Source organism: Anguilla rostrata, chromosome 16, assembly GCF_018555375.3.
Source record: "Anguilla rostrata isolate EN2019 chromosome 16, ASM1855537v3, whole genome shotgun sequence".
In the NCBI taxonomy this organism is placed as follows: Eukaryota; Metazoa; Chordata; class Actinopteri; order Anguilliformes; family Anguillidae; genus Anguilla; species Anguilla rostrata.
The window spans coordinates 27073814-27097302 of NC_057948.1; the positions used below are offsets into that span (position 1 = coordinate 27073814).

Consider the following 23489-nt stretch of genomic DNA (forward strand, 5'->3'; position numbering starts at 1 on the left):
GACATGTGACAGGGGAGCAAAGACGTCCGCGCTGCAAAAAGCCCCGCGTTTGAGCTGCCCGTCAACATCTGTCAGGAAATCTTCTTTTCCCGCTCGATGCATCTCCACTTAGATGTTTCCCCCCCTCCCCACGACGCAGCGCACAGACAGATTTAGAGTGAGCGCGAGTGCGCCAAGTTTCACAATGAATCACAAACGGTGGCCATATGGACCGTGCATCCTCCCTGTGCCAGCAGACGTATGTGGAAATGGGGTCTTTCTCTATATCGGCCTCGTTTTAACCCTTTCCACGCAGTTCTGACTGGTGGAAAGATCAGCGGCGTCTGCACTCACGTTAGCTTGTGCATTCCGCATCAGCTTTCTGTTTTTTTTCTCTGCATGTGTGCTTGAAAGACTTATTTCATTTTCCTTCCTGTCCATATTTTAGCGGCTCAGAGAACCCCGGAGGGGTCTGGGACGGAAGTCTCGGTTGGGACGCTCTTACCTTGAGGAAAGGAATGACAAACGGCCTCAGGGGGAAGTTGGTGGCCTCTTGGAGTTTGGAGTGGAACTCCTCAATAGTCAGAGTAGAATTCTGGACAGACACGGATATAATGACAAAAAATTACAGTGCAGCACAGTTGTCATCAATATTGTATCTTCTTTTTTCTGTAAACAGTCCTTTTTTTTATTAATTTCCCTGGCCTCACATTTTCTGAATTCAAATCATGCCAATAAAGCACAAATAAGATGCATGCAGTTACAATGAACGCAAATTAACCGCACAGTAACAGAAGGTGAGAAACTCTTTCTCTCAGTGGACTCATTACCAAGATCAAAAACTACCACAAAGGAATTTCGGCTCACAGAATTAATATCGCAACCATGTTCGGATAGACAGAGAGAGAGAGAGAGAGGGGAAGAGGACGGTTGAAAGAAGGAGTAAGAGAGGAGGAGGAGGAGGAGGAGGAGGAAGAGCCTTCGGGACTCACCACCAGCCCGAGCACCAGGCTGCGGACGCGCTCCCCGATCTCGGGCGAGATGTCGTTGCCGAACTGCTGCAGCGTGGTGAGGAAGCGCTTGAGCTTGCAGAGCTGGCGCGCGCCGCAGGCCGGGGGCAGCTGCTGGGTGGACAGCGAGGCCGTGGACGACATGGCCGGCCCGTTGCTGAAGCCGTTGGGCGTGGACGGCGCCCCGTTGAGCGCCGTGGGCGAGTGGCTGCTCCCGTTGAGCACTGGGGAGAGAGAGAGCGGGCAGCTGTCAGCACCTGCGCCCGGCCCGCTCCGCCTCGCGCCCCCCGCCCCCTCGCCACCGTCCCCCGCCGCTCCCCGCGTCTCCCGGCCCCCCGCGCTGGGGCCGCCGTGGCCTCCCGCCGGCGCGGCCGAACCTGGGGAGGGCAGGCGCATGGCCGCTGTGGGCTGTCTCTCCGGATCCGGCCGTCGGGCTGGAGACGGGGATATCATGCATGTGCCGCCACTGAGCGCGCTCACACTGCTGCCTCCGCCAGGGTTCATCCCACTCTGAGCCAACCCCCTCAGCTGTTTTTTTTTCTTTACACGCGCCCCGTTACACCCGCCCCTCCAGCCTGTTCCTCTCCGTCTCTCACTCACTCACTAGAACACAACTATAAGAGGAACTTGTTAAAGAGGCGCCAAAAATAGACCCGTGGCCTGTGTTACTTTTATTCCGACAGCAGGTGTGTTGCTAAATTTGTCTCTGCACATGTCCACCAGCTGAAAGTAGATTTGCAGCTTTCAGGTTCAGGAGCCCCCCCCCGCCCCCCTCCCCCTCCCCCCTGCTCCCCAGTTCACCCCCTGCCTATTCTCAAACACGCCTTCCCCGGGACTTGAGCCTTATTTACTGCAACATTCCCATACGGCGTCTGAAGCATATTAAATGGCAGATCGGCTCAGAAGGCAAATAAACACGTGCGCGCGTATTTATTTATAAATCGTGTGTTCCTGCTACTGGACAACAAGAATTATATCATGGAAACAGTTTTTTAGACAGTTTGTCCGCTACAAATAAATAACTTGAAATCGTACATATAGATGAGCGCCTTGTTAATCAGAAATATGTAGTACATGTACTAACTTTCATATGATGTACGCTTTTGGCTTACTTAGACAGATAAAGGAAGAGTGTGCATGTCGGTGTTTGTTTGTGCCTGTGTGTATAAATACACGGTCCTTTAGATCCCGTCTTTATTTTCCGCGCTGCAAGTTCAGCCTGCGTACGTGAATCTCTGTGCGGGCTGAGGCGCATGTGGGCTGACCATGTGACCACCCACTTGTGTTCTGGTTATAGAGCGCAGAGCAGGCTACTGGTGACCAACACAACAGGTGAAACAACACCGCCTGTCATTGCTATATAGGGAAGAAACTGGTCCAGAGGCCACTCGAACACTGCAGTGCCCTCTGTACCCGCTGCATCGCGCCCATCGGTAAACAAACGGCCTGGTCCAATGGGCACCTGCACCTGACGACTTGCACAGTGGGTCCTCTTCCATCCCAAATGCGTACAAGTTCACATACAATGCTTCTGCAACTTGTCATAATATTAATTGTGTTCCGAGCAATCAGAGGCGAAGTATAAAACCCCGAAACGCCGGTAATATAATGAGTGTAACTGTATATTCTAACCTGATTATTGCCGTTTTTGGTCTCAACAGTCAACTTCGCAGTTTCCATACTGCTCTTCTTTTTATTCTTTGAAATGGTTTAAATTTATATTCATGTTTAACCCCCCCCCCCCCATAAAAATGAAAGATAGAAATGACACTGATGGAGGCAGTAAATCACAAGAAAAAACGACCCTTTGCATCTTTCTGCTGAGCAATACAATAAGGCTTCACATGCAAGATGAGGACACTCAGAGGGGAAAATACTGCCATTTTAAACGAGATTCATTTTTAACAAGGTCATAAAACACTCAATTTCTGCCTCTTCTATCCAATTTTGGATAGCTACTGCCTACCGTTTTGGCACAAGGCTAAAAGATGATTGAAATAGTGAACGCTGAAGTGTTGATTTGCAGCTTCGCACAAAATTATTGAAAGAACGGGGTTACCATGGTAACACGGACTTACTGGTGGTGGGTGTGAATGAAGCACTGCGGTTGGTTGCCTGGCTGACGGCAGGGGGAGGAGGAGGCATGGTGGGCGGAGTCGATCTGGGTTGGGTCTTGACATCAGCAGGTGAATCTGGCATCGTTCCAACCTTCTGTTCCGTGCTACCTGAAAGAGCACAGTGACCAGGTGAGAGGGAGGACTGTCTTACAGCTCTCCTCTCTATCGGACATTCAGCTCCGCACATCCTGGAGTCTAGGACTACAGCTTTTTATTTTTGGACATGATTGTTCAAAATTCTAATTAAACAAGAAAGATTATCTTGTTTATTTGCTGTTTTTTTGGACGATTTAGCACCAGAAACACCTGGTGTGGCTTAACTGGGTTCAATGCTTTGGGGTAATGGGTGCAATGCATTGTCTCGGTCTGCCTTTAAATCCACCACTATATGCCATTATTTATGCATTGCATTTATTCATTTAGCAGATGGTGTCATCTAATACGACTTAAAATTGATTCATGCAATATGGCGAGGTGAACAGCAGTATGGATAAAAAATGGACTGACACTGTGAAAACAAAGCAGCATTGTGTAAAACTACATACATTAAATGGCACAGTGAAGCAGGAGCTGTAGCCCATTACAGCTCTACTCAGGGTTAAACAGTCTGTCAGGTGTGGATTTAATTAACATTATTATATATAATTACATAATTAACATTTAATATTGTTTGTCTTTAACTTTGATTCACAATTAGATGCAGTTCCGCAATCGCCAACATACACATAGAGAATAACAGTGTGTTTCCCGTTCCAAAAGCAAAACTCATATTGATTTCTGTGTCAAAGTTAAGGACAAATCTGTACTGAATCCAGGCCACAGTCTCTCAGTACAGAATATGAGCAGTTAGCTGCTTCAGAGGGTTGGGGGGGAGAAGTAGGTGAGAGATGGAGAGTGCGGAGCTGAAGGTAAACACAAATATCTCTTCTCTTGGAAACATCCAGTAACACCTGCTGTCCCGCTCAGCTGCTGCTGCTGACGGAGCCCCACCCCCCAAACTCACCCCCCCACCCAGCGTCCTCTGCTGTGTTTCCCCGCCCGCCTGTCCCCTCTCGCCCCCCCCCCCCCTACGGACAGCCGCTTGACGGTCAGTGACAAGTGCAGCTGGATCTGCCACTGTCCATCACTCGCGGCCGTCTCCACGAACCTGCGCAGACCTCTGGCCCGGACCAAACAAGGAAAGCTCCACAGGGCCCCCACGGTCAGGTGCCTCTGCCTTTCCTGGAGCCCAACGGCCGGGCGTCCCGTCGCTGCCCGAGTCGCGCGCGGATTGGCGGGGGGGGGACACGGTGGGACACACAGAGCTCTCACGCATCACGCCGCCCCCTTTAATACCCTATCAGCTGCTGTCCTTTTTTTAAAATGATAAGTAAAGCGTGCATATGGATCACTGCAGGAAGTGCTTCGAATGGCTCGCCTTTTCCGCAGCTATCCCTCGGCTTTGAAATTGGCTTTGTTTTCTTCACCGTCGTTTGTAATGGATGTTATGATTGTGTTCGCAACGCTGGGTTCCGTTGCATTCGTGTTGTTTAGTTAAGAGTGACAGGGGCGCTAGAAAACAATGTCTGTGGAGTTTAGTGCTGACTGCTCACTCATTTGAGCTTACTCTTGCATCCATAAGGCCAACAACAGGAGTCATCCATAGCAATGTTTTTTCCACAAAAGAAAGAAACTAATTCATTGTAATAATAAGTACAGGCAAATGTTTACATTTTACAGTGATGGTCTTTAATTCTATTAAAAACCAATCCCTTTAGCAGCTTGCAGAGTTGTCTGTTTTGCCCATTTACTAACTTCCTGGGAATACCTAACGGGTTTCTCAAATGCGTTATGTGACATGGTAAATTTAATGGAAATGATGGGGGGTTATTTTTTCAAGCATTTCTGCAGAAGTTGTCGTTGGGGTAGGGAAACGTCTCACAAGTGTCTGGTCTGTCTGCTGGGAGCTCCTTGTGTTATACTTGCAGTGTTAACCTTGCAGTGTTGCACTCCACAAAGTTAAACGCTCTGTGCTGAGAATTCAGTGTTGCAGGGGAAGTGGCATAGACTTGGCTGACCCTGACTGAGCTCCTTCAGCTACAGCTTGGCAGACTGATGACTTTCACAGAGACACCACGGGTAGCTTTACAGTGAGTGTGACCCTGTAGCAGGAGTCAATATCCTGCAAAGAAGACTGAGTGTGGGTTGGTGGGGGGGGGGGAATCTGGCCATCAGAATCATACAAATGCAACCGCCAGCCAACAGAGCCAAACTACCATTCCCACCCCCCATAAGACAATCCTAGGGAAAACACCTCACCTTGGCTGGATGGTTATTACCCAGGATGTCAAAGTCACATGAAAACACTTTGCGCAACAACGTCTACAGGCAAACAACCACGATTGTGATTCAGTTCTGTACAGTGAATATATCCTATTCATTTGTCTATGGCTATAAACAGAATCAGAAAATTTCTCTGAAAGAAAACACAGCCAAAACTCCAAATATGACACTGAATCTCCCATACATGTGTTCAAGTCTTCATAATCTCTCTGGACAAAAACAACCAGGGTCACTGCCAAACCAAAAATACTGAAATGGAAGACTTTGCCCCAAAAGTTGGTCATACAGCTGGCCAGCACATTGCTCACCCACTACATCTCTCAACCTGCATTTTGTATCCTGATGAAAACTGTCATTTCAGGATGAATAATATCTTGTACCTCTGGCACAATAGGAACTTGGGAAACCATGGGTAGAACTTACTAGACTTGGATTGCACTTATTGTTTTAGTGTTTGTAAACTGACCCTGAAAAAAATAAATGTAAGATTTTGAAATTCTGTATGTTTTCAAGGCTGCATTACTTGTTGCCGTCGACGTGTTTGCATAACCTTGTGTATTCTATTAGTCAAGGATACCACATAATTTTCATTTGAATTAAATGTGCAAAACCAACCAGAAATTGAATACATGCTACATAAATCCATGAAGGAGATTACCAAATTCAGATTTGAAGTTGATATTGAATGGGTTGCCGGGACGCTCATCCAGTTAAGGCTCTGTTTTAGAGCACGGATGAGTCCCACGGTCTGGTTTTGAATCTGGGCCATGCAGGTCCGCCTGCTGAGCTGCACATGTAGGGGCTTCCTCCAGCTCATGTATGTATGAGGCCAGCTTGCTAACTTGCTAACAGCAGCTGACATCATATGCTTTGGAGGAAAACACGTTTGTGCTCTCCAATTATGTCAGGGCATCATAATACCAGAATGTTTGGGACATTAATGTTGTGTAAATGAAAGAAGTCATATTTTGTATCTTTCTGATCTGTCGGACAGATGTTTAGGCGGTTTTTCTTCATTATGGTGAGAATTCTCATCAATTGTAGAGGTTTTGTGTGGGCTTACAATTTCGGTAAGCCTAAGGTTTAGCCTGTGTCTCTGGCTGATTTTTCTCAACCTCATAATGGCTTCCTAGACCTTCATTGGCACAAATCTGGTCCTCATGTTGATTAAAGGCAATCAAAAGCACATATATAAAGTACATACATGTGTGTTTGAGTGTGTGTGTATCTGCACGTTTCCGTGTGTGTGTGCATTCCTGTGTGTGTGAGCATAAAAAAGACTTCTTCTCACATTTATTTCCGGTCCAGGGAGATAGAATGGGCAGTGCTCCGAAAGAAAAGATCATGCTTCACCTCCCTGAGATAAAAGCAGCATCTTCCAGATAAGCCACCCACCCACCACACAGGTAAGGCCTCCATTCCTGTAAACATTCCTGTTGACTATCAGCAATACAACAGTTGGGCAGCAATATCCGTGCTTTTTTTAAAGGAAACACAGCACAGCAAATACATTGCTGAGCGAAGCAGAAAATGTACACGTATACTCTGTACAGCATGACCGTAGAAACCTCTCTTTGTCACCGTGTTTATATGGCTTTATATCCTGAGCTACTTTCGTTTCTTGAATCCACATGCGGCTGTGTGCTTCTTTAAGAAAGCGATATTTCGCAACGTCCTTAGCACCGTGTTCTCTGCGAATCAGTCAAGCACATCGTTCCACTCCCGCTGAAAAAAGAGAACGTTCGTACGGGTAAACATAACAAAGTGTTGATACTATTCCGACAAAAATAGCCGGGCCCTCCGCGTACTCCTGACCTCCATACTCGCTCCGTGGCCAAAAGCGGCCGACTACTCTCCTTTTACACGGGCCGCCTGTGTCCTGTCAGAGCAGATGACATATAAGGCTGGCCTGTCTGCACTGGGTCGTGCGGTAATCATGTCGGTGGGAGCCATCAGCGCTGGAAACGAGCTGAAGGGCGCGCGGATAAATGGGCTCCAAACAACTGCTGCCATCTGGCAAAAGAGGCATTATTTATAAACACATCTTATGCGTTCTGTGCACGCTGCCGCACAGCGCATTCACGTTAACGCGGGACGCCATAGACGTGTAATTACAGATTCATTACGGACGAATGTTGTTATGGCTTTTGTTTTATTTCGGTTTATTTACCTCTGTTTGTGAAAGCAAGACAAGTAAAGCGCCGTGAGTTCACGCTCAGGAGAAAATGCGTTTTCCCACATTTTGTATTATATTGCTTAAACTAAAACCTGTTTCAGAATGCTTAATATGAATGATATGAAAAGCCAGGAGGATCGCTCTCTCGCTGACTGACAGGGTGGACCTCTTGCAAAAAGGGCTTTTGTTAAGCTAGTACTGAAGACTGCATTGCCACTGTGTGCCATCCAGTGTAGGAGCACTAGCAGTAGCCTTGGCCTGATATTTAGGGTCAAGACTACAGAAGGTCAAGAGAGATGAAGGCCCTCCAAAAATAGATCTTTTTCTTATGATAAAAATGTATTTGACATCTTGTGTTTATGGATTCACTTCATGGCGTGTTTTATGCAATGTAAGGTCGCGTTTTTTTTTCTGATATAAGAAGACATTTCTGAACTGGATACCAGATGGAAAATCACTAGAAGTGCTGAAGAAATATAATAATCCTGTAATAAGAAACAGTTTCTTGCGAGCACATCATTGCCACATCGAGGGAGTGAAAAGCACTGGCCACTGGAGCCCTGCCTAGGATTACAAACAGCTGTTTAATCTGACCAGCTAAAGGACAGGGAGGGACACGGCACTGGATTTCACTTTAATACATTAGAAAGTCTGCAGTGGCCACACACCATCTGTGGCCATCTGTGCTCCTATTGTGCTGAAGGACAGGAAGACCTGCGCCGAACAGGAGAGAGAGAGAGAGAGAAAGAGAGTGAGAAAGAGAAAGAGAGAGTCAAAGAGGTATTAATGCCAGCTGGGGCCTATTCCCAGGGCTGGCCCGGGATGGCCGCTTCGACACACGCTTGTCTCTGAGCCTCGTACCCACTCTGAAGAGCCTCAGGTCACACACGCTAACTCTGTGTGCTTCTTATGGATGTGCTCAAGCTAATATCATTCAGAAATCACAGAGCGGATTTCCTCCCAAGCCTAACTTACAGCACGTTTCCCCTGTCTCTTCGAGCGTCCGCTCGTCTCCCTTTTACCTTCTAACAGAAGGACGACAAACAACCAGATTTCAGAACATGAAACTGAATGTGTTTTTGATACAACTACTGTCAAATTTGTAAGACTTGCTGAACAACTCTATGTTTGTAACTTTGTATATTGCCGAAATCCTTGAGAACCGCATCATGGTTCTTGAAACGTTCTTCGTTCCACAAGCCAGTTTCCAAATTTAAATTTATGAGAGGAAAAGCCTCAATCTCTGATGTCTGAAAGGGCATATTTTTCAGTTTGTAATTCTGCTGCTATTTCTGATGCCTTTCTAGCTTTAAAGTCATTTTGCTTTCCCCCAAAGCCCCAAGTACTGAGGGAACAATCACATAATAACAACCTTGCAAACCATCAGACGCTGGAGAGCGATTGTGCTTTCTTCAGAGAGCCCATGCCTTGGGTTCACATGGCCACTCGTTTGCACGGCTGCTCTGCATAGGAGTAACCAAGACTCAGACACAATGAGACCCCCTGGAGACCATGTGACGCAGGCTCTCTGTTCCCCATTCCCCGGCCCTGTCTCTCCCTCTCCAGATGGGCTCTGGTGCTCTGCTGTGATCACACCCCTCTCTGTCTCTCTCTCTCTCTCTCTCTCTGTAATTCCCCCAGTCTCCAGGAATGCTGTTGTTTTTAATTTCTCCCAGCTGCTCTGGCTCTGTGCCCGCCCGCCTGCCTGTCCACATCTGCTCCCCATCAGCCCATGGTGGAGTCCACACAAACACAGCCCTCGCTTCAAAACACAGGGATTAGTGCTCTCTGCCTCCGCTCTGGGATCCGCAAACCGCCCACGCAAATTCCCCCCGTCAACCTTCACAGCCCTCTGCACGACCCCCACCAGGTGAACTTCTCCCCGCGCCCCCTGTGACCCCCCCCCCCCCCCACCACCCTGCGTGTGCACCGAGGCAGTGTAGCTCAACGGGCTTGTGAATCCCACATTGTAGGTTTGATTCCCAGATGGGTCACTGCTGCTGCTGATTCCTTAGTGGGACTGTATCAGAGCTGTCCAGCCCTGTTCCTAGAGATGTAACGTCCTGTAGGTTTTCTGTCCGACCCTAACAAAGCACACCTCATTCAACAGCTAGAGATCTGCTATGGATGCTATTTGGTAGAATCAGGTGTGCCAACTTAGGGTTGAAATGGAAACCTACAGGACGGTAGATCTCCAGGGACAGGGTTGGGCAGCCCTGGACTATTTGCAAAAGGACGTGAAGCTCTGTGACTGGCTCTAAGACCAGCAAAAAATGAGCCTGTGCGTGGACAGAGTGGGCAGAGCGTTCAACGCACCGTGGAAGATGAAAATGGTGACATACTTGTTCATGGCTGACGTGTCAGCCGGAAAAAAAGTTGCCTTTTTGATTTTGAATTAGAACATTTCAGCATGCAGGCAGACTTGTCTTCTGCAAAGAAAAGCACCACATGTTCAAATATTGTAAAACTTTGCCTTAAAAAAATTATAAAAGACCAGTTGGAAATTGTGAATGGAATTCAAAATGTCTGCGCAGCACCGTAACAGTTAGAAAAAAAAAAGTATTAGTACCAACATTTTTCTTTTGGTTAAGGCGATTGGAAGGACTCTGCTGGAAAAAATAACTGAAGCCCTGCTGGGTAACAGACACCCACCTATCCTACTTCTGATGTAATCCAGGCTTCAGGTCTTCTTCAGCTGTTTAAACTGCCGAGTCTTCACATTTACTAATGACAGGGTGGAAGAGAGGCTGGAGAATGTGGAGCGGTACAAGTTTCAAAGCCGGCCCCTCCTCTACTCGCAAAAGAATCACTGAGATACTACACAGACATCAGCCCCTTAAGAAATATGTTAAGCAGGAGCAAATGCTGGGATATTTTCACAGAATGCTTTTTTAAAAAAAAAAATTTTTTAAACTGCGACCTGAACGGAACCAAAAGACGAGCTGGGCTGTGTGTCGGACAGTCAACGAGGGACAGTTTTCTGAGGAAGGGCAAGTTACTCGAAAGTGCTTCGGGATGACATGGCAGACCAGCTGCAGCTGGAGAGAGCGCTTGGCAGGACTGTTCAGAGCCCCTACAGATGGATAGCAGACCTAACCCTGACCTACATCCAGGAACAGGAGCGTTCCTGCCTGATTAGCAGAAGAATAGGCTGCTGGGTGGTGTGGCTGGCTGTCTCCGATTCGGATGGGAAGCCCTCTGCCAGCATCACATGAGGCCGGCCCATTTGAGCAGACTGTGGAGACAGTTGTCTGACAGACTGCCAGGGAGCCGGAGAAACACCAACAGAACGGAGCGCACAAACTGCGCATTACCCCAACCCCCCCCCCCCGCGGGACTGTCTCTTTCAGGCCATATAAAAATACTGCAACGATGATTGGAGGAGTGAGATTTAGAGTTACGTTTTTTATGGTGTTTTTCTCGCTCGCTCTTGCTTTTTTCGCCCGGTGTCCCCGCCGTGAGAGTCACAGCTCGATCCCCAGTCGATGTCTCACGCAGGGCTTGCCCCCGCCACCGCCTCGCATAACGACTCGATGCCTAACTGGAGCCGGATGAACAAAGTGGGGCCGATTCCCCCTCCAGCATGCTCATGATTTTCTTTTCTGCATGCTCGTCACATCAGCCCGTCCCCGTTGCTAATACCACTGGATCGAGTCACAGGAATTTTCAGTGCCTTGAACCAGTCCACACTGTCCTGTGAGGGTCTTGGCAGTGAAGTGGTTACATTTGATACATCACTACTTAAAAGACCAGGGAAAACTTCCTTTTCAGATTCCTCCATTAAATGCTAATGGAGCCCAGATGTTTTGTAGAGATGTTTCCCCTGGTTCCTGTTCCCTCTTTCCCTGCCTTTCTTCCCCATCGCCCACTCCTCCCCCCCCACCCCTTCACCCCTATCCCTCTCCAGTCTCTAACCCCTGGCTGTTCCTAAATAAAGGAAAGTATTTGTGACATTCTGCTATGCGTTGCCGTGCCAAGAACAACTCCCAACTCAGGCTCATCTGGAGTGTGTTAGGACAGCACTGGGTACAGCACTACTGGCCTAGACATAGAGACAAGTGTATGACCACTCAGGGATCTGATACATGTGCACATACACACACACACACACACACACACACACACACACAGAATCACACACCAGCAAGGGCACACAACCCAACCTGTGTCAACAGGTACTGTAGGCTTCAGACACACAAACAGCAGCTGCTTGTTTCAGCTGCTGTGCGCACAAAATGAATGTCTTGGTCTTGGCCGTGCAGATTGAGGCCCTATCTGCACTGTGCCTCTCAGTGGTGAATATTGTTTTTTTGCTGGCGAAGTGGTATGATCAAGAGCAATATACAAGCCTGTGTACCGAGTAAGCCCAAGCCAAGTGTACTTGCTGGAATCTGAAGTCTTGATTCTGGAGGAGCATATGGTGGCATGCTCGAACGCTTCCCGTTCTCCAGGCGACACTTCTTTGTTTTGCCTCTCAGATTGTGTCTTTGTCCTCTTGCCTCTGTTACTGCCTCGCTGCTGTTAATATTAAGACCGTTCCACGGGGGAATGCACGGTGTGGAGCTCCTGCCAGTCTTCCAGCCTGCTCAAAGACTCCTGTAAAGAGCTCGCACCTGAACATCAATAACTGTCATCTCTGCCACCTGGGGCCCGGCAGCACCGTGGGCACAGAGCCGTTTCTGGCACATCTGCCACTGCCGTAGGAAAGGAGGATGGGGTGGATGGGGGGGAGGGAGGGGGGGCGGGCGGCACGGAGCACGACGAAGGAGGAAAACACAAAAACGCTGAGAGCTGGCAGGAAGGGGGAGCCTTCCCCGAATCCCCTGTGTGATTCCCAGCTCGGCTCCTACAAGGAGACGCAGACGTGCTCCTGCCAGCTGAGAGGTTCGCCGCAGGGTTCGAAAAAAAATATTTAGCACGCAAGATATCATTTCAATTTCTTTTTTTTTTTTCGAAAGTGAAGTCATAGTTCAAACAAATACAAAAATGTGACATAATGACGTGCCTTGACAGGGTGTCATTTTGTTGCTTATTGAGTTAATGGATGTTACTGATCTTTTTAAAAGCTTGTATACAATACAGGCTGCATAGGCTGTATACAATAGTAGCAGCCTTGCTTTCCCTAAACAGCCACACTGTGTAAAAAACAGAGCCAAAAATTACCCTTGATCAGATTCTGTTTATTCTGTGCTCCTACACAAATAAGCTAGACTATCAAAACACCTGCAGCTCCACCGAACACCAATTACCTCATCAAGCTTTTAATTACTCTGTTAATTGCGTACAGGCAGCGTGAGGGGCGGCTAGGGAATAAGGAGCAGGGCCCTTCTGAGGACCCGCCTTGACAGTCCTGACAAACAAAGAGGAGCGAGTGCCAATAACAACTCTGCTCAGGCAGCTGGAAAAAAAACAGCCCGGCCACATCACCACCCACCGTCTGCCACTGTACTTCCTGCCATGACATCCGGTCATACACACACACACATGCACACGGACACATACACACCCACGCACGCACACACACTCACACACACACACACACACATACACACCCATGCACGCACACGCACTCACACACATTCACACAGACACACACACACACACACGCACACACACACACACACACGGCAACGGACACAGACACAAGCACACACACGTACGCACACACACACACACTCATGCATGCATACACACACACAACAGCATTACCTTTCATACTTGTGACCAATAAGAAAGGAATAATGGCTTCTGAGTCTGTTGACAAGTGGATAAGGTTAGCTTTATCACAGGAAGGCTGGGTGGGCGTGGGAATATTCCATACATGAATGTGCGTGTAAGTCATTGTCCCAGAGGGAAGTCTTGAAACAGTCCACAGTGGTCTGTCTGTCTAAAAACACCAAAGACAAACATCCCCTTATCTGAACAGAATCTAAAATGCATGAGAAACATTCAATCCCCCCCCCCACAACTTGCCTTGGTTTGTTTTACTGCCATAAATGATTTACCCAGATCCCCACTCTCTTTCCTTTTCACTCCATCTCGCAGCTCCTCTCTCTCTCTCTCTCCCTCTTCCTCTCTCTCCCTCCCTCCCTCCCCCTCTCTGGGAGCTACTGCCGTGTTTGGATGAGGAGGCGTATCTAGGAAACAGTGGCAGGGCCTGACTTCCTGTGTGACAGGTGTGTGTCGGGCTCTGACAGCTGCTGCCTGTGAGGCGCTGGCTCTGGCCAGGCCAGCTGCAGCCCAGCGCTCCCTCTCCTTTTCTCTGATCCTGACGTCACCCCGCGCTCCCTGATGTATGGCACACAAAGGCCTGGGCGCCCTTCCTGTGTTAACTCCTGCCTTTTACATGGAGTGATGTGGGGCTGGAATATGGGCCACAAAAAGGCTGATCCTAGGGCCAAACCTGAGGGGAAGACAGCACCTGAACACAGAGCTTCTAGCCCTCCGAAACAGCGCACATCACTGGAAACATATGACACAAAGTGCAGATTAATATGCTCAGTACATGGGCATTAATAAGGCAATATCTGTCCATCTTAAAGCCTGATGAGGACTCTATAAAAAAAAAAGCATACATCCCATCTTATCTCTTTATCTGCAAGCTGTTTTATTTAAGCTGTTAAAGGGATGCTCTACTCTTGCACTGTCTACACAACTGTTTTATTCCTTCAAATTACCTCTTGCCCGTTGGGTTTGTTTTGTCAGATATTTTGCTCAATCCACATAATTGCTGCTGTAACAGCTCTCCTTAGATGGTCGGCGTACGATAGGAGTCTTACTTTTCAGTCCTTCCTCAGGTATCATACCTTCCCTATGCTTCCCTGTCAAGCCAGAAACAGAAGCTTAAGAAATAAATTAATACAAACCCCTGTGAGATATCAAAAGGATGCCTTAAAGCCACTACCAAATTTTCAAAAACACACCTTAATTTTCTTAAAAAGGGAGAATGTGTGATTAACGGGGTAATCATTCTCACTGATAGACTAATTAAAGCGACCTAGTGGTAGTATTGCCCATTGCTTTGGTAGGGAGGGGGCTGAAGGATGTAGAGTCGAGTGATGGACACCTCGGTTAGGCCACCTCTCCGTCAGCTCTGGCCATTCACCGCTCGCCGTTTCTATCCTCTTTCTCCTGGTTCAGTGACCTAATCTCTGCCTCTTTCCCTCAAGCACAGTCTTTTGTAGATCCCGTCTTAACATGTCACTGCTGATCCCACACACGCACACACACACAGAAACACACACACATACACAGAAACACACACACACACACACACACTCTCACTCGCTCACCTTGTCCTCTCCCCCCACCGATTTGCCTGCTCCCCTTCAATCTGTTTACTGCGTATCACTTAAACAGATGCATTATTATTCTCAAACAAGCCTCCACTGGTTCTGTAGGTGCATCTTTCTGTAGGTGCACAGTCACACAGCATCTTTACCCAGTGCTTCCCAGTCTTTTTTTAAAGTCTGAAACTGTCAAGTTAAGGACTCTGACATGCGTGGTTGTGTGAAATCAACACTAATTTTCCTGAAGGAACCACATGTTTTTCCTCAGGCTAATTTTTTTACAACCACAAATGAAATCACTTTTTAAAATCATTTTGTGAGGTATTCTATGTGCATGTATGCAGTATCCTCTTGATACAACCAACAGCTTGGGAGCAACACCTTTGCAGGAGAGAGGGAGACACAGTGCTGTGCCACAGATTGTCTATCTGCAGTAACCGGCTAGAACAACAGTGCTTGGATGAAACCCATTTAAATGATGAAACAGTCCTGTCGCGGGGCCTTCTGTTTCCAGGAGATAAGGAGCTTTTAATTTCGCCAGTGCGTGGAAAGCCTGTCTTCACATTCAGCCTCGCAATCCTCGACTCTGCCCAGAGCTTTTTAGATGCCTTTAAACTCATTGTGAAGAAGGCTCCAATACTTAATAACTTTAGCTTCATCTCACAAAGTCAGCGTCCCTCTCTTTGATAACCGGCTGGCCACGGAGCACAAAGCTGAGTGGGCCGGTTCCTCTGGCGGGGAGAGGCGCACACGGGGGAGAAACTCATTATATCAATGTGGGGAGCGATGATATGAAGTTCCCCAGAGTTTGATTAAATCCACCACCAGCAGGGATTATGGCAGTTGTTTTATTACGGGAGTCTCTGATCCTCAGATCGTCTCAACTTTGGGAAAGACGCGCTCTCTCCGTCGCCTGCCTGCTCTCCGAGGCAACACGGCCCGTTCGGCGGCGTTACAATAAAGAAGTCAGCCATTCGATGGCTTTTGTGTCAGGAATTATCATTTTTCACAGATCGTAACATGGGCTTGATGCAAACAAATGGAAAATTCTATTTCCCTTTGTTATTTTGTGTGTGTAAGATTCAAATCTACAATTCGCCGCCTGTTTTTGTCACAATGCGAAGCTTAATATCCACGCGATGATGATAATGATTTTTGGATTGTTGTTTTTACAGAATATTGGTGAATGGTGAATAGTGTGCATATTACGTTGTACACAATAATAAGTAGGAATGAATTTGAAGAGAAATAGCAGGATAAAATGTTTCCATTGCCTGTCAACATTTTTGTCAACATTCATAAACCATTAAATTCTTGCCAGAGTGAAATGCAGCAACAAAAAGCTATTCAGTGCACTGTATAGACAAGTAGCAACTGAGAACTGGCTGTGTGTGTGTTTGTGTGTGAGAGAGTGTGTGGGTATGTGTATGTGTGTGCGCATCCATGAATGTGTGCATACGTGTGTGTGTGTGTATGCATGTGTGCGTGCGTGCGTACGTGTGCCTGTGTGCGTGCGTACGTGTGTGTGTGTGTGTGTGTGCGTGCGTGTGTGTGCCTGTGTGCTTGCGTACGTGTGCCTGTGTGCATACGTGTGTGTGTGTGTATGCATGTGTGCGTGCGTGTGTGTGTGTGTGTGTGTGTGTGTGTGTGTGTGTGTGTGAAATAGGAAGGTTTTGTGCTGAGTTAATTCCCTGCTCCCACACTGCGGTCTCAATGTGTTTCTCGTTTGGCCAGATGTTGGAAAGCTGGACGGCCTGTCTGCATGCTGACATTCTCAGTCTCCCCTGAGAGCTGACCATGTCACAGTAATGTCAAACACATGTGGAGGAAAGTCAAGCTCACCAGCCCATTTTAAAACGCTGAAGCCTTTCCCACTGTTCTGAGGGATAAACAGGGCAAAACCCTAGTGATGTGCCACTCTCACTTTCACAGAGCTTGAGTTGCTATGTAAAAAACTTCCACCCCTTCGGTGAACTACCAGCTCGACATCTGTGCGTCTGTGTATGTGCCCCTGCATGTCGGATTAAAACACAAGTAATGTGGTCAGCCAAATCCTTGTAGATGTATAAGCATATACTGTATCAGAGGGCACAACTCCATTGTGAAACTCTCAGGCAGCTATCAAATCACTGTCCATACCATACCATACCATATGTGTAATGTTAACACAGACCCTCTGGCTGTCTCAATGTCCATTTTTGAACGGACTGCTCTTTCTCTGTCTCTCTCTCCCTCCCTCCCTCACTGACACACACACAGCCCTCCGGTTCCCTGAGATTGTACATTTTTTTTTGCTTATCCAGCCTGGCGTTTCCGTTGCTCCCATGTGAACAAAAAGGCCTTTAATTCTCATTCAGCCACTCCAAAAAATCATTTTCTCTGTCTGAAATTAATTTCTTCACACCGGGAAATAAACTGCTACTCAAGTGCTTTTAATGTTCATACAAGCCATGCAGCCAGACTCCTGCAGTTCTCCGGAAGACACAAACAAATAGATAAATCTATGGAAAACATCCATACCTTTGCAGTAGAGACTAAGCAGGCCCTGCAGACTGGCTGAAACTACTGCATGTCCTGTTCAACTGCACAATAGCTTCAGTGTATTAGGAATTAGGTTCATGGGGTAATCACCTGGCAATTCATGGATCTGGATTCTCGGACGATTAAACACTTGGTTCGTGTTTGAGGTACAGTCAAATTGCACATGGGCTTTACTGCTTTAAGAATAGTGATTTAGGGTCATGACAAATCTATAATTGCATCCATTTTGCTTTCTGCTAGACTGCATAGATTTCCACTCTTACTTAACGCACACGTATTCTATTCTAGTTGTGATTTAGTTTACCCTTTTCCATATTAGTGCATGGAGTTCTCATCAGTCTTCGTAGATTTACAGCATGATAAAGTCTGGAGTTTCACTGTCGTTAATACTATTGCCATACCAGAGTCAGCATTCTTGCAGCACTTTCATAATGTTTTAGGCAAAATTCAGTAACATTCAGAAAAGTTGTGAGGACTTGTTGTTAGCTCGGTCCCGACAGACACAGAACAGCAGTTGTTTATCTTTGCCTTGGCGGAGTGAGCGCTTGTATAAAGACTCCATTGCTTCACAATGATATCCTTCCACCGGTATGTGGTTTTTGGCACTGTCTATGTCTGTAAAGCATGTGGTATACTCCATCTGGATATTAAACAGGAGACGGCTCTATAAATGCGGTACCAGAGGTATAAAGACAAATTGAATAAACACTTGCCTTGGATAACAAATGGGCTTTCTTTCAAGAGCAGTACTTAATGATGAAGTGGGGACATCTGCCTTGAAAAGAGGCAGACATTGATGGTGATGCAGTGTAAAGCCAAACGACTGTACCGCAATTTCACCTTTAGACCTCCCATCCATTGTGCTGACTATTATCAGCTCTTGAATTATTCAGCTGATCTTACTAGGGCCAATAAATAATGAATTAATGTCCTGCCGAGAAAAGGGTCTGAATGTTTTATCAACACAGTTGGAAAAAAAATCTATGGAATACATTTGGATGGAGAATGCCGGTGGCAGCTTTTGGGACTGTCAAGGGCGTCTTCGCTTATATGTTTCTTAAGCGGTGTTTTAAACCGTCTCGAGCTGCATGGACATTTTGCACTTTTATTCTTTGGCAGTATCTCCCTATTCCTGTTCTCGATTTGCTGCTTGACAAGACCTTACAGTGACATTCCGCATACTTAGTGTGAAAGAGGGAAGTGGGGTTTTGTCAGTTAAATTTCGTGGCGCAATTAACCGATTTCACTATTCAACCGTCCCGCGTATGAAACTGGGGTAATGCACTGACATGGGTTTTCCGCCTGTATGGAAGTATGAGAAGTTTATCTGCGTGTCGCTAAACTCACGGCGGGACGTGTCTGGAAAGACTGTGTTATTTGTGATCACGTTCCTTGTCTTCAGGTTAAGTGTTAAATGGCATGCTTGCATGCCTGTCCACACTATACCTACAAGCCACATTTTCTCGCCAGACATTTTAAATATAGCCGTATGAATACCGCTTCTATGACCTTAATCGCTGCAGTTTTCTCCCGATTTAATACTTGAATATGTGCTTTATTCAAAAACACCGGGGTTTTCACTGATGTGGCCCGCAGTCAGTGGTGGGATCTGTGAAGGTGAGTGACACAATTTAAAATAAAGCACTCCGCTCTTCTGACAAAGACTTAACCTATTGTAACCGAATGCGACTACATTGACCACGGGACTGATTTATCTACATGTGATGAAAATAACGCAATTCTAACGGCGACGGATATCTTATGCAAGATGTGTATTTTTTTACTATTTGAAAGCGAGCCTAAATATTTGCCGTGCTCTCTCCTGTATAAGCATTCGTGCTATTCCTGCATAGATGTAATATGGAAGGGTAGCTATTTGGTAACATAAATGTAGCCTACAAAACTTAAGTTGAATTGATTAAAAACCAGTGTCACCACCTTCTGTGGACTGTAGCCTGTTATTTTGGGAAATATAATCAAATAGGGTGGAATTCTGTTACATGCTAAAATACATAAAGCGTAGGCCTATGTAGCCTACCATAAATTAGCCTACAATTTCATGTCAGCGAAGTGACGGTAATTAAATGGCATGCAACAGCTTGGAAAGTGGTTTGAAGCACACGATCTACTGTAGCTTAATAATAACGGCAAAAAACTGGCAAAAAAAAAAAAAAACTAACTCAAAATGTTGCACTATACGCAACATAGAATTAGGTTCACAAATAACGGTAAGGTTGATAGGACAGGTGCGGCCGGCACATCATTAGCCATAGATAGCCTTTCTAGCCGATTTCATTTTTTCAAAGCAGGGCTGTGGGCAACAAAGGATGCTTATTAGGTTGTTTAACCTGACTAAACGAGCTTATCTTGTTATGCTGAATCTAAGTGGAATTTTAAAATTAGACCTACACTGCATATAATAGGCTACATGCAGAAGTTTAGGCTATAAACATTTCCCCAGTTCTTCACAAGTTCCATTAAAAACAGCCGACAATACCGAAACTTGACTAGGCGATGGAGAAAGTCCTTAAAGCTTGGGCTACATCAACAATGAACGAGGAGGGGTGGATGTCGAGAAGAGTCCAATTGTTTATCCGTTATTTCAAGATCCGTGCCGAAAGCAATAGCTTACCGAAACACAGGAAACACGTGTTCTAATTTGGCAAAGACTGAATTTATCAAGATCTTATCTCGGGTATGAATTAATTCTTTATAAGCTATAATCCAAGTGAGAAAGGTAACTTTTAGCCTACATGTAAAATATACATTGCAGTTCCTACCGATGTAGTCCATTCAAATCACTGAAGTGAACCTGTAGCAAATGCGTGTATTTATTAGGCTAATGCAAATTAAAAATATGTATTCAAAGATGGTTAACAAACTATAGCCTATGTCTGAATCGAATTAAGGGCAACTAACCTTGTGAACTAGAGCAAGTGTCGCGGACAAATATAGCCTAGGCAACATATTTTTACTGTATAAGATTAGCAAAACCTGTTCAAATGGTGACATTTTCCCACACAGACGCGCGCGCATACACACACCTTACAGAAAACCTAATACATAATGTTACATTTTTGCTACTTACTTTTAGAGGGTGGAGGTCAGGCTGAGGTAATTGCAGCAACGATAAATCCACATCAAAATTACGAAATAGCTGTTATAATGCACCAGCCATTAATATTTGCAAGAGAAAGAAGGGGTAGATCCTCCAGAATGTTTCAGCACCATTTAAAGGTGTTTGTCTGCTTTGTCAGGAAAAAATATTGAAAAATACTTCACTTGTCAAAAAACTTGTGCGCAATAAAATAATGAAAAATATATATTCGGCTCCTTTGGATTTAAAGCACTGTTGACAATTCAGCTGAATAAATTATGAGGTAATTAACGTCCCAGCTATATAAGACTGAAATATATTTTGTCTTGCAGAGCTAGAGCTAGAAGATGGGGTCCATTAGAATACACCAATCTTTGGTTTACCTTCCCTTTTGATATTGAAACGAGACAAAGAGTTTGGTTCAGTCTTTAAAAAAATCTACTTTTTCTTTCGTCTTCCTTTAAATTTTAGCTTTTTGTTTATGCCTCATTTTCTGTTTGCTGTATTCCAGCCCCGAACGACCACCGAAGAAAAAGATGAAAAAGTTAAGTACGTGATTTTAAAAAATAAAATAGGCCTAATTACAATAAAGTTAACATACGTAATTTTATCGTAGATCAAAAGTCACTTATAATACCAATGCGATATGCGCACTATGTATTCTCAGAGAATCCACAGCAGAAAATCATTGAACGATGTCCGTGGTACTTCTTCAAGGTACAAAGATGCAGTAGATTTTGGCATGGATCCTTCTCCGGTCTCAGTTCAGCTCCCCAATACTTGGAAACAAGAATCAGTATTTTCACAGACAATAAATGTGAAGGTCCGTCAATTAATACTTTTGTAATTCTGGGTCAATTGTTCGGTCAGTTCAGTATGCGGTTCCGTAGATTGCTGTTGTCGATCAATCCTCCAACTGCTAATGCAAGGGCTGCTCATTCCCCTGTTAACAGTCGGCATTAGCTGCAGCCCGCAGATTCAGTCTTAAAATAGTGGCGATTAAACGCGATTTTGCGATTATCTTGAGTTGTTGCGCTTCTGTTTTGTCTTGTTTGTTCTCATTTCTTGTGTTTGGTTATTATCATATAATCGACGGTGTTGCGCTCCTGGGTCTCCCGGTTGTGTAGTGCTCTATCCTCTCTCTCCTCTGCAGCCTTCTGTCTGCGTTTAAATTACCATCTGGAGAGGAGCTGCGTGCTCCAGCGCTCCTAACCTCCCTCCCCCTCTCTCTCTCTCTCTTTTTGACAGCTCAGACACACGAGTTGACAGCCTGGCTTGCTGCTCGATTCCTCTATAACATTGGCAACTGGCTCACCACGACCAAACTCCACCTATAGCAAGCTCTACAGCTCTCGAGTTTGTGCCTCTGGAACACATATTCCCTCTTTGCTTCGTTCTGCAGACGCGGGCGTACTTACCTACACACACACACACACACACACACACACTTGTGTACAAAAGGCATTTCAGATGGGAGCCTACTATGGGAACAACATAAGAAGTGCCATGACAGTGTTGTTTGGCAAATTACATTACACATCACAATATTTAAAAAATATATTTTTTGTTTTCTTCGCTAGTGGAATAAACGGATTCTTCTTTAATAATTATCCAGACTCAATTTCGTAATGAAACAATAGTTTTGTAAATGAACTATGTAAAATATGTGGCAGTTATCGTTATCATTGTACAATACTTTTAAAAAATCTTCTTTTAACTTTTAACTATTCCGTCAGTTATCCAGGTAGCAGTCTTCTGCACAGAAGACTGTTGTTATCGTCACTTGGAACGGTTAAACAACAAGGGCATGAAGATGTTACGTTACGCACTCCGACTCACCTAAGGGGTTTTGTATAGCTGCTGTTTTGCCAATGTCTACCCGTGGGTGCCGCTGTTTCCTCGCTTCATCAGACAGCGTTTTTGTAGCCCGACTCCACCAACACCATCATGCCAATACAGAGCACACGTTACGACCAACGACCAGTTATCTCGTGTGTACCGATTGAATATAGTTCCGTTATTATAATAAGTATTCTAGGAAATGCATGTCCTGAACATAGCGACGTTTTATGTACAAGCAAAAATCCTGACGCATCTGCAGTCTGAGAATCATTTTTCCTATCGTCAAGAGGTCTGTGTTCGAATTAACACATTTTTGTTTATTCTAAGATTTTAATTGATCCCATAATTTTGACTCATTCATTGTAAATTTGTTTTGCTTTGGAAGCATTTATTCTTCATCTATTACATTTTAATAAATGTAATATTTGCAGCTGATCTGTGTAGAATCAGTGTTTTTTTTATTCTCCCTGGAAGTTAAAACCATTCTATTACACATGATAACTACTACTTTTTAAAAGAGAAAAAGACCCAGTTTAGCAAGATCTTAACTTATTGAAAGGATCTGCTAAGCTGTGCTGCCATTGTGTGAAAGAAAACTGTGCAATTCTTAGCCAGCTGGTGCATGCAGACTGTAGTCACTTAGACAGTCTGAGAAGCCCCTGTCACGTGAAGAACCGGGCAACACTTTGCCAACTGCGGACCTGCCTCAGTTGACTATGCCAAGGGGGGTTCATAACAAAACGCTGGAGATGTGCCTAAAATATGTGGTAGTTGATCGCAAAGAACCTGAACCAGGACCACCCTTGGGAGGAAAAGAGCCCCCTCTTGGTCTACAGTCTACATCACTGGCCCCTGGGGATTCCTGCCCTTTCTCCACACTAACGCTGATTAGGGTGGCAGTGTAGTATAATGGTTAGGGAACTAGGCTTGAACCTGAAACTGACTGTGGATTCAGTTCCCTGGTTTGATCTAGCTCTCTTATATATATAATATATATATATATATAATATATATGCACACACATAGTGTGATTTTATTTGTAACATTAAATGAAATTGATCTTTTTTGTCATCTTCTGTAGCAACAAGGATATCCAAAAAATTCCACTGAACCATT

At 45.6% G+C, this 23489-nt stretch overlaps 1 protein-coding gene and 1 long non-coding RNA gene across 11 annotated transcripts in view; one reads left to right on the forward strand and one right to left on the reverse strand.

The window, feature by feature from the left end:
* Positions 1-23489, forward strand: part of LOC135242758 (uncharacterized) — a 76947-nt gene that overhangs the window by 17587 nt on the left and 35871 nt on the right. The window contains exons 3-4 of one of the 3 annotated variants that reach the window (XR_010326455.1): positions 6737-6834; positions 21780-22524. This is a non-coding gene — a long non-coding RNA (uncharacterized LOC135242758). Of the gene's footprint in view, positions 1-6736; positions 6835-9245; positions 10883-21779; positions 22525-23489 lie in introns of those variants that run through there. The other 2 variants (XR_010326453.1, XR_010326454.1) reach the window with 2 other exon arrangements.
* Positions 1-23489, reverse strand: part of LOC135242757 (protein CBFA2T3-like) — a 46287-nt gene that overhangs the window by 16382 nt on the left and 6416 nt on the right. For 7 of the 8 annotated variants that reach the window (XR_010326452.1, XM_064314020.1, XM_064314022.1 and 4 more), the window contains exons 2-4: positions 3068-3214; positions 972-1213; positions 485-574 (exon numbers count right to left, since the gene is read on the reverse strand). Coding sequence is in view for 7 of the 8 variants with exons in the window: in XM_064314020.1 (XP_064170090.1) it covers positions 485-574; positions 972-1213; positions 3068-3214 (479 nt within the window). In the remaining variant the exon portion in view is untranslated. Of the gene's footprint in view, positions 1-484; positions 575-971; positions 1214-3067; positions 3215-20522; positions 21785-23489 lie in introns of those variants that run through there. The other variant, XM_064314023.1, reaches the window with a different exon arrangement.